Below are 18,839 nucleotides of genomic sequence, written 5' to 3'. Positions count from 1 at the left end.
CAGAGCCTTCGCCATGACATGCATGGCTCATTTTGTGCACCAGTAAAAAAATCACATTTTATTTTTCACTAAAGAGGGGTTCAGTGAATGCGCATATGAAGCTGGTGGGGTTCGGTACCTCCAACAAGGTTAAGAACCACTGTGTTAGAATATTGTTAGAAAGTGTGTCAAATCTAACCTAACCTCTCATAATATGTTATTACATACATGTCAAACACAGGTCTATTTCCAGTCTGTGTATTACTTGTTGTTTACCAAGCTCAGTATATCTAGATGCCTGGCTGAAATGTTTACTGCATACAAATGCTCTCTCAGTTTCTTTTTATGATGAAAAATGAAGCTAAATTGCCGTCTACTCCTGTAATATTCCACGCTCATCTCATTGCTAGGACTCTGCCATTCTTTCAAGTCTAACTAGCTAATTAATGAAGCTGTCAATCACGCAAGGCATGCGAGAGCAAGCGAAGACCAGAATTTCATAACTGGATTTTTTTCCCTTTTCTTTCCTCCTGAGAATTAAGTGTCAATGATGACAATTTCAACCCTTTTCTCCTAGAAATACTAATAATACCAATTTGTTTTCCCAATGACATTGCTGAGGGAAAACTGCAGCTTGAATTATGTGTCCTGGCAACATTTTCCTCCACAGTAGGAAGTGTTTCCGCTATGTGCGTTGATTGGTGGATGGCGGCTGCCAGGGGGCAGAATTTGACACCAAAGACTGAGGTTTGAATCTTTTTGTGTAGTTTAGACACAAAAGGCAAATTGTTTAAGAGAAAGGTGGTGACTTTGACAGAATTGTAATCACTAAACAAGTTGTGTCTTCCTCTGGGCTTGCTCTGTATTAAATGACAATCTTTCCTGAATGCGAGCCAAGTGCTGCTTTAAAGTGGTTCTGTATGGATATTTTGTGTCTCAGTTTGCACCTACATTCATTAACAGCAATATTTCTTCATTATATTTTGAAAAAGCTCCCGTCACATTTCATTCCGACCATATTTAATACCGACTTAATACTAAGTGCAATAATCCTTTCTGTCATCGTTGTATTTTTACTCAGTTGTATATAGTATTTGTATTTGTATTCTATTTTTATCTTATTGTATATTTATTTTATTTTATTCTACTGTATATAGTATTTTATTTTATTCTATTCTGTACAGTTGTGTACTGTATTTATTCTTATTGTATTCTAATTTTTGCCTCATAACTTTTGCACTGTCCACTTCCTGCTGTGACAAAACAAATTTCCCACGTGTGGGACTAATAAAGGTTATCTTATCTTATCTTATCTTATTTGCTGCCACAAATTTGTTGTAAGGCTAATTTTATTTAACTGAGTAAACTGTTGTGTTTTTGATTAACACATTAAAAAAATGCCTTCTGGATTTTGCTGATGTTCATAATTAGAAGTTGTCAACAGTTTTGAGCTTATTTTCCTGTAATATCAAACGTTATCAACGTGTGGTTTGTATTAAATGAAATGTTTTCAGTGGTGTGTAAGCACATGAGGAGTGAAAAGAGGGGAGTGGAGAAGAAATGCTCAGTGCACCATGGGAAGCCTTCAACAGCCTGAGCCTATAGAAGCATAACTAAAGGGTAGTTCAAACACATTTGAGTTAGACCTAACTATAAACTTTATCAAGAAGGAAAGTTTAAGGCTAATCTTAAAAGTAGAGTGTCTGCCTTCTGAACCCAAACTGGGAGAAGGTTCCACAGGAAAAAGCTGAAGGCTCTGCCTCCCATTCTACTTCTAGAAACTCGAGAAACCAAAAGTAAGCCTGCAGTCTGAGAGCAAAGTGCTTTATTGTGACAGTATGGTCCTATGAGATTTAAAGCTATGATGGGGCCAGATTTTTCAAGACTGTGTATGTGAGGAGTTAGTTGGTTTCACCTATGATTTGAAAGAGGAGTGAAAGAAGCCATCTGTGTCCACTGTGAACCACCATCTTTGAACATAGGCGTTGGTTACATCTATAACCCAGTTTTGAGATCCCTTCCCAGACGCCTTAATTCCCACTCATGTCCTGGGCCTTCTGACTTCAGGAAATCACATGACAGGGTGGGGCTAGGCTTCACAATGAGTTCACCCGAAACCTTGGCTGATTGTGACCTACACCCGTTTTCACACCTTGGCTCGTGTGATTAGGTAGAGGATCATTAGGAGGTCCTTTGTCCCTTTTGGGGGACACTCCTATAGGCCTTAAATCTGGGACTCTCCACCATTTGACCTTAGAACTGAAGAAGCTTCTCAGATGAGAGGTGTAATGTCTTCAAACAACTTAAAGAAGTCCAGACACTTTTCTTTCCAAGCTCCTTAATGACAGTAGCTAAATAATTGTTAGGTAGCTCCTTTGTCTGTACCCTGCGAATACCCCCGAGTATGCTACAGGTAATTGTGTTTCTTTCATAGATGTGTCAAAGGGCAGGTTTGAACCATTTCCTGACCTCATTCTCGCAACGCTGTCCAGAGTTCAAGTGCAAAAATGTAGAAAGTGAAGTATTCTGTGATCCCACCTCGGGAGCCATCTCCCGTACCTTTAATGTTCTGTTTGCTGTAAGAACATCACACCTTATTTGCAAATCAGTGTCGCCAATTAGCTGCAATATGTAAGCGGTTGTGAAAGAAAGGGTATGCCGAGTATTTCTTCCAGCTTGTTGTCGCATGTTTTATAACAGCGACTTAACACTGGACCCGATGTGACTCTTGTTGTCGCGCTTGTATAATCTCAGCAACCTGTGTTTTGTTACCCAGTGCATTTCTACATGTACCAGATGTGGCTGTTTGCTTGTGCACTTAAGTCAGGATCAGTATTGCTGTCACTCTGACTGTCTCCCTCCCCGCTTCTTTTCTCGTTTCTCACGCACTCCCTTCACTCCCTCTACAGAGTGACATTTATTAATTAAATATGGTGTACTGCCGCAGGATGTGCTTCCCTTTCCACTATCTCCAGACACTAATAATTACATTGGCATTTAGCTCCGTGATAAGCCGACCCTATGGCCTTTATGAAATGTTCCCCGGGCCCAGATACTGAGGAGAATATGGACTGATGTGATGCTATATATCGATCCATCTGCCCGTCTTTTTTTATCTTAAGAAAAGAGGAACTGTTCATTAACATGATTAAAGAATCTTACAACACCTTTTTTCTCTCCCTATGATTAAAGCTTGAAATCAGGCTTTGCTGGAAATATGCCTGGTGTAATTGCGTGCATAGGTGGGCTGATGATGACAAGTTAGTGCAGAAGAGAAATGCAATATTCCTGATGTAAAGAAAATACTTTTCTATAGCCTTAAAGTTTGAAGGTTATTTTTTTCATTGTGCAGTATAGACTTTAGGTCTTCAATTAAAAATTATTTTCATAATGAATATGGTTATTATTTTTTGGTCAATGTGAAGTGTTAGCAAGTAGAAAAGGGTCATGGAGACCATGCAACAAATACCTTGTCCTTTTTAATGCTCTCTGCCCGTAGAGGAGGGAGAAACAATTAATCGTGCAGGGTTGCCTCTTAGCCAATTGTGCTAGCATCTGTATTAGTTTTAGGCTATAATATTGCTAATGCTAACAATGTGCTTTACAGTAGTTTGCAAAGCTAGCTAAATTTAGCTTTTTAACAGCTAAGGGTGCTAAAATGAGCCACTAGCAAATACATTTAGTTAGCATTGCTATTGAGCGGAAGGATTTTATTTCATCTCTAGTGAGCACAGTTTCTAAATTGTAGATAATATGCGAGATAATCTGTGGACACTTTATTAGGTACAGCTAATAAAGTATAAATAGATTCAACAAGGTGCTGGAAACATTTGTTAGCAATTTTGGTCCATGTTAACATGATAGCATCACACAGTTTGTGACCCATTCAATTACACCACCATCACCAACCTGAAGCTTTTTTGTTCTTTACTCCAAAATCTGACTGAAGTGTCACCTGAATGTCGTAGTTGCAGTAAAAATCAAAGCTCATCAGTCCAGGCAATGTTTTTCCAATCGTCTGTTGTCCAGTTTTGGTTGAAAACAGCATATATCCTGTTCTTAGCTGACAGGCTTGTGGTGTGGTCTTCTGCTGCCATAGCCCATCTGCTTCATTGTTTGTTGTGGATTCAGAGGCGCTCTTCTGTGTATATATATACTGTGATATTACATTATTGATCAATACTTCAGTTTTAAATAGGGATGGGTACCGGTATGGTTCTGACATAAACGGTAGTAACTAGAGCTGGGCGATAGAACGATAACGATATGTATCGCGATATAACTTTTACTCGATAGAGAAATTAAGCTATCGCGATAGACCTCGCCGCTCTTGTCCTCTTAAAAAAAAAAAAAAAGAAAAAAAAAAAGGTCAGCCGATCCAAATTCAGTAGCGCAGAGCTGAACCAATCACAGCCGCAGCGTCACGTCGCGTGACTTGCTACGTACAGCACAAGTGCCAAGCCGCACGTGTGTTTGTTTGGGAAGCAGCCAGCGGGTAATGGAGGAAATGAGTGTGCCGACTAGAAAAATCAACCGAGCGTGACCGAAGAGAAAACCGATGATGGTTCCAATGCCGGAGAGATTGTCGAACGGAAGAGCCATAGAAATTCCGTAGTTTGAAGGTATTTCGGCTATTTCAAGTCTGACAAAAAACAGAGTAGCTGCACTGTAAATTGTGCCGAAAGCAAGTCTGGAAATACAATAAACTGGTGCATGCGTCACACTGTGCGCCGCGTTATTGTTTCGGTGAAATGAATTTCTACAATACTGTTACTGTTAATTCTACTCTCTGCAGTGTTTAAATGCTTACATATACACACAGTTACTGTCCGTCCACACATACAACTCGGTTCTGCTTCTATGCCCCAGCTTTGTTTACTTTTTCCCACCGAGGCTTCTAGACTTCTGATTGGCCAACATTTCTGCACGGTTAGGAATCTAGCGCCACCTGCTGCTTTGGCATGTTCATAGCAGCGTTTTCCTTCATTTCTGCCTTTACGTGTGAACGGGATTATTTTTTAAAACGGAAACGGAAAATCTCCGTTTTCAAAAATACCCGTGTACGTGTGGACGTAGCCTCAGTGTCTGACTGGAAGCGCTAATTCGTCATTCGGCTTTTGTCAGACTAAAGTAACTGTTAAAACTGTTTGAAAAGCTAAGCTATACAACAAGGAGAGATTGAGAATTTCCTTTTAGTTCTCAGTTTATTTGATATTGACAAAAGTTAGTCAGTTTTGTCTGTTCTTCTGTAAAACAAACTAAGATTTATTTTTAGAATTAATATTTTGTTTCTAAGTGGAATTGACAATTTAGTCTGTTTCGTTTGTTCTATTTTGAAACTTAAACGCTTTAGCGGCTGCCTTTTGTGTAGTTTGCAATATTTGCCTTTATTTATCTGAAAAAGTCTCATGTTCCTTAAGTACATCTACCCTGTTGAACTTATTATGGGAAATAAATATTTAAAAACAAGCTGCTGATTATTTCACATTTTACTTGTGAGCAACGGCACATTTAAATCTTACAAATATAGTTATTTGGCTTATATCGTGATAGATATCGTTATCGCCTGAAATGAAAAAAACATATCGTGATATGAAAAAATCTCATATCGCCCAGCTCTAGTAGTAACCAGACCGAAAAGCAGCGCACATTTTGGTGCTTTTTTTCCCTGAGATGTCATACACTTTGGATTCTAGCCAATCATTTTACCTTTGCAAGCGTAATAGGCGGGCCCAGGTATGTACGTTCTGCAAACTGAGCAGCCTGCAACAAGTGCTTTAAGCTGATAATGTGCAAAGGAGGTAACTCCTCGAATCTGATGAAACACCTGGCAACATATAGCATTTTGTTAAAAGCCGAGAAATGCACCGTATTTGATAGCTTGCTGCAAGACCTCACACCGAGCACATCTTCTGCGGGTGTCGTGCCTGTTATCGGACCCGGAGTTAGCAACATCCCCCAAAAACCCGAAGAGGAGCGTCCTGGCCCCTAGCCCTGCCAGTGTAGCAGAGATGATGACGGATGATGATGGCAGCAGCAGCCGTTCTTCTCTGCGTGAGTAGCTTAATGTGGTTCGTGTGTAATTTACCTTGAGTAGGCTAACCACGTTATTACATTAATGCATGTAAGGTGAACTAGCAAACACCGTCGTAATTACATGCGGCTGTCTTCTTGTTTGATGGCAGATATTCCCTTCACCCTGGCCAAAAAGGCTAAAATGACCAAAGAAAAAGAGGGAAACAGCTAAACATGAGAGGTTTTTGGACAAAGTTTGTGTTTTTTCCATTGTTTAAGCACTGCTTCCAGCCAAGAGGGATACCATATATGCCCTATAGCTGCAGAAAAGGCTAACATTGTTATCTTTTTACAAAAAAACAGCTGAACATGAGAGGTTTTTGGACAAAGTTTGTGTTCTCCATTCTTTAAGCACCGGTTTGAGCACCGTTTAAGCACCGGCACCGTTTCAAAAGTACCGATTTGGTACTGGTATCGGATAAAACCTAAACGATACCCATCCCTAGTTTTAAAGTTGAGTATTTGAATCGTCTGTAATATCTAAAAAGAGAGATATATATAGGAGAGATTTTTTTTAAACCAAATTGCAGTCAATGACACTCTCGGGTTAATTGACTAAATTACAAATCAATGATTAACTTAGCACCATTTTTTAACCCAAACAATCAGGACTTTTAACTGGAAATGAAATAAATCTAAAATAGTTTGTCAGTGTAAAGAAGAAACTTTGCTTTGCACTGTTTTATCCCTCAATTTACAATCCAAGCTGAACGTACAGAAGTCTGATAACATTAAATTCAAGATCAACAGTTTGAATAAGCAAAGACATGACTGGAATGAACACAAAACTGTACTACATCAGTATGTCTCTAAAATATCCTGCCTCACAGAAGTTAGTCAAAAAGCTTTAGAGTATTAAGTTTGATTATCCTTTACCTAATTACTGTGCCTCAGGTGGTCTAATCAGCCTGGCACATTGCAGGATTATTATATGGCTTATCAGCTTCAGCTGTATCAATTGATGCTTAAGTAACAATTACTGTAAACAAGCATTTAGTTTTTAAAAAGCTCCCCTGAACTAGTTACATTTTAATAAGCTGTCAACAAATAGGCTGCCGTCTCTTCCCACAGTTGACTGCTATCACTCTCCCTTGATTCCCTTTCCATTTTCTTGGATTAACAGAGAGGATCACGCAGTGAATGTTGAAAATTTAAAAAAGAAATTCAGCCTGATATTGCGAAATTATTCATATTTGTGACTCATTTTCACCTTATTTTCCACACAACTGTGTTATTTCTCAAAAGGCGAGGCAATAACTTTTTCACAGTGTAGAATTTCCTTCCCCCCCCCTCTGCTGGGGTAGAATAATAGCGTAATTTCACAGAGCAGTGCGATGCAATCACTCAAGGTTTGCCTGAATAATCTCTGATCACCAAATTAACTTTGAATCCAGACTTACTTGTTCCAGTATGGTCAGAGCTGATTATTTCCGGGGAAGGTTTCAGTGAAACCCATCTGGGCTTCAGATTGAACGGCGAGACGGGAGGGGGGGGTGCACCCCTACACTGCAGTAACGGCTGAGATGACCGGTGTTCTCGATGCCTCGGGCAATTTGCTGCTCACTACTTTATTCCACGTTCCTGCTCATCTCTGTCGAATGGGATCACCAGCAATTATTCATAACGCCTGTAGTAACCAAAACAGAAAGTTGCATTTCGAGTGTCAAGAAGAAAGTACCCAAAAGGACAAGGAGCCCAAACAACCGACATGTATATAAGAGCCAACAGCAGGGATGTCAAATATAAGGCTCGGGGGCTAGAATTGGCCCAGCAAAGAATCCAATCTGGCCTGCTGTGTGGCTTTGGAAAATTTGAAGTGATAAATAAACATTTAAATGACTGAAAAGTTCCAGTTCTTTAGAATCTATTGTAGAAATGTCTGTTTTTGTTATTGTTTTGTACAAAAACAACATTTTCTATGAATTAGCAAGCTGTTTTGTAGTGACATCACAGTCTGTGCAATGAGCGATCAGGATTGTTTTTCTGTAATTTTACGTATTTATTGATTTTTTACAGTTAAAGCCAAAAGAGTCATGCTGGCAGATTTTGTTCATTTACTCCGGCACGATCTCATCATCTTGTATAAAAACTGTGACGTCCCGTTGAAATTGCACTTCTTAAATCTTATATTAACTCTGAGATTAAATGTGTGGTTAATCTTCCTTATGATCGAAAGGGGGAATTTCACTCGTCCAACCCACTTGAGATCAAAGTGATCTGTTATGTGGCCCACGATGTAAAATTAGTTTGACGTCCCTGGCATAGATTTTGGACTTTTAACTGTGTTTTCACAGGTTTAGGGAGCTCTCCCATTGCCATTCATACTGCATCAAAGTAATGAAGTAATAGATTAAATTACAGAAAAGTTCCTGTTTTTTCACTTTCTGCTGTAGAATTTTCAGATTCTCTCAATATATATATAAAAAAGTCATATTTCACACATTTATTTGTTTGTGTTGACAGATTTCCTTCATTTGCTGGAACTGCACTTCTTTATCTTATATTAATATATATCAGGGATTTTAAATGTGTAGTTAAACTTCTATACAGGAGTTTCACCAGTCCGGCCCGTTTAAGTTCAAAGTGGGCTGTTTGTGGCCCACGTCATAAAAAGAGTTTGTCACCCATGGGTCTACAGTGTGTCTCTCTCATTGAGGATATTTTAGAAGCAGTTTGATGTACATAACTAGTCCGCAGACACCGAGAGCTTCCGCTTACATACTTGACAAGCTGTTAGCGAGTTAAAGAGACATTCTTCCCCTGCTCCAAAGTCCCCACATCGTGCACTCGGCTAAACATGAACTCAGCCTGCATTTCCTTTAAAGCCTGCGGTTGTGGCCACGAAGCTGTTTTCATTCTGCAGACAGGGTGACCATCTTAGCTCAAGTCGCCCTCAGTGCTCTTTTAAACTCCAGCTTGCAGCCAAACTTCAGATGTGTCTTTTCTTGTCAGACTTTCTGCCCTTCACTGTATATGTGTGTGATTCCAAAAAAAAAAAAAGTGTGTCTGTACACTCTTGTCACTTTGTGCTGCATTGGGAATTTCATTAAAAGTGGGCCTAAATATATATATGCTGTCACAAACACTGTCGTGCCTATCTGACATCTGCGATCACAAAAAAGAAAAAGCAAACAGCACAATGCAGCTGTGTGCTACATGTCACATTTAATTGACACTGCTTTTAAAACGATGGCTCCGAAGCAAGGATGTCTCATTTTGTTACATACCTGTTGCCCGACTCCTCTCTCTCCCCGCCTCCCCCGCCTGCGTCTCTAGTGGCAAGGGCTAAAAACACGCGAAAAGGAATCGAGGATGTACAGCCTGAGAAAAGAGAAAGAGGGGTTGGTCCTCTTAGAAGGCTGAGAAATCTCTAGAGCTCCCTCACTGCCTTGAGCTGTGTTTTTTTAGATTCAAAGCAAACCCACGTTGCATGCTGCACCTGCGCACTTGCCTTTGGGTAAATGAGGACACTGTTTTCCGTGACTGATAAAAGTTTGATGATCAAACACAGTTTTTTTAATGATAATTAAAACATTAAGTGGTATTGCTTACTGCTGAAAATTTCACCATGCTAACTGTGGAAGCTGGTGTGGCGCCTAACTTGTAAGTACTGCTTTGTCTGAACAACGTACTGTGTCTGTGTATTTGTTGCCGGGTACCCGACTGAGCAAAGGATAAAAGCCTAAATGAAGGGAGAGGGACTCGTACATGAGGCAAATAAACAAAAGTAGCTGCAGCTTTATTACCTGTGTGACTTTCTACTCATGCATGTGTACAATCCTCTATGCCTTATGTACTAATACGGCGTGGGAGTGGTAATATTTTCAGTTGTGTGGGTTCATGGTAATGGATGTCTCATCTTTTTGTTTGTGCTCTTTTCACATATTTGCAAGGTGATACATTTCATAACTTTGACTAGAAACCCAATATTCTCTTGCCAGGTAGATATAAATGGTATTTGTAGAACTGTGCTTCTGGGACCGGCTGGATCTATCAAATAACATAGCAAAGTATGTAACCATGTTATTTGAGCTCTTTTCTCTTGTAAGGCAATATCTTTGCATACTGATTCATCAGCCCGTGCGTTCGTTTGACTATATGAAGTGTGGAGCTTATTTCTCAGAACTGTTGGCGAATTTTCACATAACCATGAATCTTACATTTCTTTGTGCAGCTGTATTTGGTGGAGGGAAATGTAATGGGCGTCTCGCTATTACGTTTCAAGGTTACTCTGTCGTGATGACTAATGGAAAGGTGTTGAAGTGGAAAGATACTTTCCCTGAATTTGATTACGCGCTACGACGTGATGGCATATAGAGCGCGGATAAATGTTATGTGCATTCCTACTTTGATGCAATCATGGGGCTCATAAGTTGTTACTGGGAGCTACCGATGGCCTCTCACTCTTTGAGAACCCTGGATCCAGATGTTTCTACACGTGAACTTCTGAAAATGTCGAGACTCTCAGGTCAGAATATTCTACCTCACTTGTAGCTCATGCCTGTGTAGGAGAGAGGTCAGAGAGCATATTGTTTGACACAGTCCTGGAGAGTGAGAGGACGTCTGAGGATTGGAGAAGAAGTGTACTAGTACTGAGTTTAAAGAATAGGGTGATGTGCAGAGCTGTAGGAACTACAAAGAGATAAAGCTGATGAACCTTACCATGAAGATACGGGAAAGATTGTTGAAGCTAGGTTGCGAAAAAGGTCACGATGAGTGAGAAAGAGCACTAAAGGTGATGTTTGCTTTGAGAGAGTTGATGGAGAAGTATAGAAATGGTCAGAAGGAGCTGAGCTCTGTTTCTGTGGATGTGGAGAAAACATATGATCGAGTGCCAGGAACTGTGGTACTGCGTGAGGAGGTCACGAGTGGCAGAGAGGTATGTGAGGGTATTGCAGGACACGTATGAGGACAGGAGTGTGTGGTAAGAGTGACAGACAGGAGTCTCTGTGGACTATTATGTTTGCAGATTGCATTGTGATCTGTAGTGATAGTAGGAAGCAGGTGAAAGAGAGCCTGGAGAGGTGGAGGTATGCTGTGGAGATAAGAGGAATGAAAGTCAGTAGAAATGAGACAGAACGTGTGTGTTCATGAGAGGGAGACAGGTGTACCAGTGGTTGAGTTTAATTACCTAGGGTCAACCACCCAAAGCAATGTACTGCACACAAGAGAGGTGATGAAGAGAGGCACCCAGGGTGGAGATGAGTGTCAAGGATGATTTATGACAGAAGGATAGCAGGATAAAAGGGAAGATTTACAAGTTGGTAGTGAGACCTGATGTCGTGTGTTGTTTGGAGACGGAGGCACCGACAGAAAGACAGGAGGCCGAACTGAAGATGTTCAGATTTTTGGGAGCAAGCAGAATGGACAAGATTAGAAATGAGTACATTAGAGGGACAGTTTAGGCCAAGCAGTTTGGGGAAAAGGTTAGAGAAGCAACGCTGAGATGGACATGTGCAGAAGAGGGATAGTGGATATATTGAACTGCCAGGCAGGAGGAAAAGAGGAAGACCTCAGAGGAGGTTTGAGGATATAGTGACGGAGGACACGCAGAGAGTTGGTGTGACAGAGGAGGATGCTGAGGAAAAGGTGAGATGGAGCAAGATGATCTGCTGTGGTTACCTTTAAAGAGATTAACTGAAAGAAGAAGTAGAAGAAGACATGTTGCACATGATAGCAAATTTTTCTGTTCAACTGTGTTTAGTTCAGACAGGAGTACCACCTAGTGTGTGGACATCATTTTTCCTGTAAGAGGCAGGAAAAATGATGTCCACACACTTGTCTAATTGTGTGCTGTGAATTAATCTGACTGCTAACTGCGCTATTCTTACATGTGCACACCTGGATATTAAGCAGATTTTGTACCAGGGATCTGGTAGCAGGTGCACCCCCTCCTACATGCTTTGCAGGAAACGCTTTCACGTAGATCAAATATAGTGTTTCCTGTGGTGAAAATGCTTCTGTAGAAGATCATTACCTGGTGTGTGCCAAGAAAGGGCAACTTCTGAAAATGGCAAAAGTCAGGCACTTGTGTTCCTGCACGTGTACACTTCGTCAGTACATCTGTTTGTCGTGGTTAATATGATGAGGTAACTGACAATATGAATATTATTGAAGCCAAAAAGTTGAGAGAAAAAAAAGACTTGCCAGGTTTCCTTTTCTTACACAATACTAATGTCTAGACAGCCCAATGCAGTTCTTACAGGAACCATTAACTAAAACCTTAACTAACTAACTAAGCTGTCAAGGCAAGGTTACTGTATGTTGTGTTAGCGAAGGACTGCTTCAGTTGAGCGCGTGGACAATTCTGTACTCTGCGTAGAGGCCACCCGGAACATCAGAAAGCCTCTACAGCACCAGACAAAGCTCGAAATTCAGCTCATTTCCTCCATAACAAACACATTTCAGTTTTCGCTCTGAAAACACCACCCAAGTGAGCTTTATGCCATTCACGTGTCCAGCGTGATTCACAGCCACCTGCCTTCCGTTCCACGAGTCCAGATCCGCAGTTGTGTTTATTAGCTTAGCTTAATTGTGCATAGCATCTAAAGGTCAGCGCCTGCTGTGATACATTGCTGCCAAAATGGCTTCCAGGGGACACTGTTTCAGATGAATAAACACTGAAAGCTGTACCAACTTCTCTGTCACCATCCTTTACCTCCCAATGTGCAGTGGCATCACATTCAGCTGTTTTCGGGCCCCGCACAAGGTCTTGTGACTGATGGGCACCCACTGGTATGCGCCGCCTCACTGACTTCCATTTCGGCAGGCAAAAGGCAGCAGATTAATTCGCCTGTCAATTTTTCCCCCCACCTTATTTTATTTATTTATTTATTTATTTCTGCAGGAGTCTATGTTTATTGAGATAGGAGGAAGGATGCGTTTGTCCTCCAGTGAATTAAAACATGCAGTCTATATCTGTATAACTACAGCCTTCCTCATGATGAATGGTATTTGACTTCTATGAGTAGTAAACTTCTTCCATTTGGCTGTAAAAGCTGATTTAATGAGAGGGTGACTTGAATAGATAAGCAGATATGGCAGCGGGGATTATTGGGAGGTGAGCTGAATGGGAGATGGATGATGTGCAGTTTATTATCAGTTATGTAAGGCACTTTTTATAAGCCTATACCTGTGGGGCCACCAGGCACACTGCACAACAGATGCAAGATTACCAGCTTGTGTGCAACCTGAGGTCTGTCAGAATGCATATGTGCTTTAGGGGGAGATGTGCATATTTGCGGTGCCCGTCATATTGAATTTTTTATTTATTTATTAGGAACTTCATATACTGAGTGCTGGTAATGTGGGCTGTTTTCAACTAATTTATATGATACGGTTGCACATTGAATGTCTTTGGAAAGCTGTTTTCGGGTGCTCAGACTCATGTTTGTCACGCTTTGATTCACCTTTTTGATTTTCCTCTCACTCCCAGGCTTTGTTGGACAGAGGTCACAGGATGGATCTCTCCAAGTTTCAGAGCACACTCTGGGACGTCCTGACGAGAGGCGACACTGTCAAAGTAAGAGCTCTTTTTTTAATTCTATCAGCCATCTTTTTTCTATCTTTCTTAATATATATATATTAGTGCTGTCAATAGATTAAAAAAAATTAACTAACTAATCTCTCAATTTTCTGTTATTAATTGCGATTAATCTCAATTACTTTATTAATAGCCTGGCTCCAATTACATTTTTTTATTCTTTATATTTTAAGTAATTATCGTTGTTCACCGAAGTCCAGTGGTCTCCGGTGAGAGCGACATTCCTTACTTGCACAAGCTTGCTGGACTGCTGAGCCCTCTGGTCCCCATACAAAGTGTGCAGTCTCGACACAATGGTTCCTCTCGAGGGCAGATTGTAACACTCATCTCCTGATGCAGCACGAATGACTTCTCTCAGTCCATCATCTTCTACTATGCTAACTGGTCGGCAGTTTTTAGCTATCCAAACAACCAAGGAATTGGTTACCTTTTCTCTCACATTTTTTGTTATTCGTCCACAAGCACCATACTCCTGAAGCGTAGACTGGCGAGGTCCCGTAGAGGTGGATTCAGTTGGGTGTTTTGCTCTCAGGTGATACGCCAGTGATGAACTGCTTCTGTGGTACTTGAATTCAGCGTTGCAAATTGTGCATCTTACTCTCGTTTTGTCCAACAAGCCATCAGGCAACTTCTTAAAGAGAAACTTTCCACCCAAAAGTCCGCCCTCGTCCATGCTTGCGTGTGTTAGCTAGTGTTAGCTAGATAGTAGCATGGTGTCTCTTCTTCTTCTTCTTCTAATCATTTCTGTCAGGCCAAACGCCAGCATAGCACACTGTTGCCCCCTCCTCCAGAGGTCTTAGATTACAGGAAATTAATAAAAAAACAAAATCAGCGTTAAATTTTTTTAATGCATTAAACATTTCGCGTTGATCTTAACAATTAACGCGATAATTTTGACAGCACTAATATATATATATTCTACCTTTTTATTGTGTATATTACGTCTCAGTTACACTAAAACTCAGCAGACTATATCTTTTTGGATGTGTTGTCTATGTGTTGAACTTCACATAGAAAACATCCCCTACACCGTGAAACTACCAACACCAGCCCGAACTGTTACAAGGGAGGATGGATCCATGCTTTTATGTTGTTTACATGAAATTCTGACACTACCAGCTGGATTTTGCAGCAGAAATTGAGACTCTTCTTACCAGATTACATTTTTTGTTCTATTTTCTAATTTTGGTGAGCATGTACAAACTGTAGCCTCAGTTTCCTGTTCTTAGCCAAGTGTGGTCTCGTGCTGCTGTAGCCCATCTGCGTCAAGGTATGATCTGTTCAGAGATTCTCTTCTGCATAACTTGGCTACGTGGTTATTTGTCACTTGACTGACTGTTGCCTTCCTATCAGCTCACAGGAACAAGGAGGACTCTAGAAATTCTCCTGCAGTACCCCTAAAACCCTGTAAAACTAATGGCACACAGCTCAGCTCCTTGGTTATGTTTCTTTAAAGGGGACAGCGCACATTAATTAACATAAGCACTTAAATTTGTCATGTAAATACACCAGATTTGGTCACACAGACAGGTTTAATCCTTGTTAACTAATGTTGGTGCTTTTAAATCATACAGTAGAGTGGGATTTTATACTTGTGCTAATGTGCTGATGTTATCATTCAGATGAATCATTACGGTGCTGAATGATGCCCTAACAGAGCTCCCAACTTAAGCTGTAAAGCCTTAACCTTGCTTTATTCCTGTATCAGTCTGGCTTCTTGTCACAACCTCTTCTGATGTAAGACACAGGTGAGATTTGGAGGCTCTGCAACCTTCAAAATTGTTGTGTGTTTTTACAGAAGTCCAATTCCAGCCTGACATAAAGGCATTGCAATAGTTTCTCCTAGTTTAGGACAAAACTGTCAAGGAGGCAAAATAGTGTGAGTCGCCTTTTAAGGTTCACCAAAGTAGTCGGACAGGGTACATTTACTCTGCCTCTTGTAGAGAAACCAGCGAACGCTGTGATTCCCCTGAAATTTACCGACTAATAAATGATGCATGACCGAGCCCTGACATCTGTCACTGGGCCCTCCCTTTATATACCTACTGTGGACTGCAAACTTCTCAAGCCTTTCTGTCTGTCCCATTTTTGCTCTTCTCCACACCCAAAACCCATTTCTACCTGCAAATTAAAAAACATTTTCCTACATTAACCGCATACTGTACACGTACACAGAAAAACAAAAGCATCATCTCCAGTGGCTGTGTGCAATAACCTCCAAGAAAAATGTGGAGACAAGAGAAAAAGCCCAGAAGATAATCAGAAAATGAGGAAAAATGGTGTTCCTTTAACCAAAATGTGTAAAAGCTTGATTACTCCAGAGTTATAAATGCAGCTGTCACACCACAAATTACCTCATAACTACTTCCTTTTTGAGTCGGTGCACATCCAGAGTCAATAAATTGCCAGTGTATTTCTTTTCAGAGCGCAGGTTTATAGACCGCATGTTTTCATCAGCGAGTTAAAGCCTAAAAGAAAATGTCCGCTCCTCTCCATCTCCTAAACCGAGGACGCGGAGAGTACCAGATACCATCCTTTCATTTCCTTTCCTCAGATAAAAAGATGAAGGGGGGATGATGGGGGACGAAAGTGAGGCATATCGCTGGGCAGTGGTGATTGAGTCCCTTCACTAAGCCACAGCGAGAATCTGCTCAAATAACCCACTCCACCGATAAGAAGCTAGTCATTTCCATAGACAACTCCCCCCCCCCAAAAAAAACAGTGGGGTTCAGATTACATGTCACCATCCGCCTGGCTTATCTCGGTGTTGCTCCATCACAGAATATGAATTATAAGGCAAACCCCTGCCTCGCCGCTTTTCATTAAAACACCATTGAAACACATACAGACTGAAAATGGATTCATTTTATTTGCAGGATTATTGCTAGCAGAAAAGTTGATGTGCCATAAAAGTTACCAGAACAGCCTTTTATTTTACCCCTGTAACAATTATCTGAATGTTAAAATCGACTCTATTATCATTACTGATAAAAGAAGGAATTCCATGGCTGATAACAAATGAATACATTTTTTATGCCAGCTAGGTGCGGTAACGCTTTATATGATGAAGCACTTTACCGAACAGCGAATAAACAACCCTGTCGCTCTGACAACGCATTCGTCTTTGTACACGTTATGCTTACTGAGACTGATGGTCATGTAGACGAGATTCACTTGGTGCTCAGGAAGCACTGAATTCCCAACTTCCCAACTTTGCGGTTCTATACTGTGGACGTGGAATGGCTGTAATATATGTGAGCTCCCATTCAATCAGTTTTGAGTCTGTCTATTTGTTTACTGTTCATTCTTTCGTTGGATCGCCATTAGCTTCAAACAAAACAAACCACGGCGCATCAATATAACCAGAAAAGGCAAAAACGAGCCGAACGTAAAGACCAGCTAGGCTAAGAGTGAAAAGGTTTCCTACCTCTTATACCTGCTTCTCTTTCTATTAAGTCCAATCCCTTCCTTTCACTATTATACAGCCACAATGCAGGCAAGCATACATTGAGAGTCTTGCTTGGTAGAAGTGTCCAGATATGGCCCTCGAGCTATGCAGATGTTCATTTTTCTGTGAACCCTAAGATGCTGAAGATGACGAGTGTTTGTTACCTTTCACTGAATACAAAGAGCTACATAAACATTGAGATTTTAGTACTCTAGTGGGTATTATAATATTTATTCATGGCCACGGCCACAGAGCACGTGATAGCCAAAAGGTCGAGGCCATCCTACAAACTGTCGTTGTACCTATAAATACAACCGTATGTGGCGCACAAAAGCTTTTTGTGTGTGTGTGTTACTAAATGAGCACAAGCTGCTTTCTGTTCATTGTGCTTAGGTGCTAATGTGCTATTAGGTAGGAATGACTTTTTTTTTTTACTGTACTGTCCTCCTGTGCTACTGATTTACAGTTTAAGTGTTTTCTTTCCTCTTTTTGAGATGCGAGAGGAACTCTTTATTGACCTCTCCACTGTTTTTTCTCAAAGTATTTTACTTGCTGTGACGTTGCGGATATCTGAAAAACCGCTACAAATGTGCGCGTGGACTGATTGTGATCTCGTAATGCATTTTCATGAAGATGCTTTGCCGTTGGAAGCTCACAGCTTCTGTATGCCACTTAAACATCAGTATGATACTTAGATTGTCAAGAGGTTGCGATCTACCTGTAATCATCTGAGTTTCCATATCGGCTCTTCAATATGCAATCAAGCCTCTCCGTCACAGCCATTACCTTCTAGCCATATGCTCAGTTTCAGCTGCTTACCGAAGCATTCGTGTTACAGTTACATAATGAATGTGGGCTTGGAGTGCAGATTCTCAGCTTTAATTTGAGGCTATTCGCTTCAAAATTGGAGAAAGTGTTAAGGAAATACAGCTAATTTAATATGAAGCTACCTTTTCCCCCCAAGGAACCAAAAGGTAATTGAACAATTGACTCAAAAGCTTTTTTATGGACATGTGTGGGCTATTCCTTTGATGTGTCTTCATCAATTAAGCAACTAAAAGGGCTGGCATTTGCATCTGGAAGCTGCTACTGTGAAGCCACAGCATGGGGTCCGAGAGGCTCTCGGGCCGTTCTCAGTCTGCAGAAGTGAAACCAAGCCTTTAGAAACAGCTCTTTAGGTGTGGCCAAAAAAACATACTGGTAAGCTGTAAGGGCAGCACTTATAAACAGGCATGAGTCTCTCATGGAAGCAACTGCATGGGCCCAGGAATCACTGTGCATGAACAGAGCTAACCACGACATCCACAAATCCAGGCTAAAGGCTCTGACATGCAAAAAACATGATCCAAAAGCACCACCATCCTATTACAACAGCATGGCTCCATAGTAGAAGACCCCGGGTGTCGAGTTGCTGACTAAAACCAGTTGTAGCAACATGAAATTAAAAATTTAAAAAAAGGAGATCAAGACCTACAGTAGGATCAGACGAGAATGGGACACAGTCCTCTCCTGTAAATCCAGCAGCTGGTCCGCTCAGTTCCCAGATGTTTGCAGACTGTTTGCCAGTAGAAGCGACGATGCTACAGAGTGGTAAACATGGCCCTGTCACAACTTTTTATAATATGTGTTGTTGCCGTTAAAGTTGAAATGAGCCGGTGTTTTTTATGAAAGTGGGACATTTGATATGTTTTCTATGTTCTGGTATTGAGAAAATGTGAGTTTATGAGATTTGCACATTATTAAATTTAGCTTTTATTTACATTTTAACCACAATCCTCAGACCTCCAAGATCCT

At 40.8% G+C, this 18,839-nt stretch overlaps 1 protein-coding gene across 1 annotated transcript in view; it reads left to right on the top strand.

Annotated features, from left to right (window-relative positions):
- The window catches only part of LOC113018664 (glucosidase 2 subunit beta-like), a 169,566-nt gene that overhangs the window by 44,413 nt on the left and 106,314 nt on the right, over positions 1–18,839 (top strand). The window contains exon 9 of the mRNA XM_026161957.2: positions 13,490–13,576. Within this exon, the coding sequence (XP_026017742.1) occupies positions 13,490–13,576 (87 nt within the window). The remainder of the gene's footprint in view (positions 1–13,489; positions 13,577–18,839) is intronic.

The sequence above is a fragment of the Astatotilapia calliptera genome, chromosome 3, assembly GCF_964374335.1.
Source record: "Astatotilapia calliptera chromosome 3, fAstCal68.1, whole genome shotgun sequence".
In the NCBI taxonomy this organism is placed as follows: Eukaryota; Metazoa; Chordata; class Actinopteri; order Cichliformes; family Cichlidae; genus Astatotilapia; species Astatotilapia calliptera.
The sequence above is the reverse complement of the archived record's forward strand: the minus strand, read 5'-3'. Positions and strand labels throughout refer to the sequence as shown.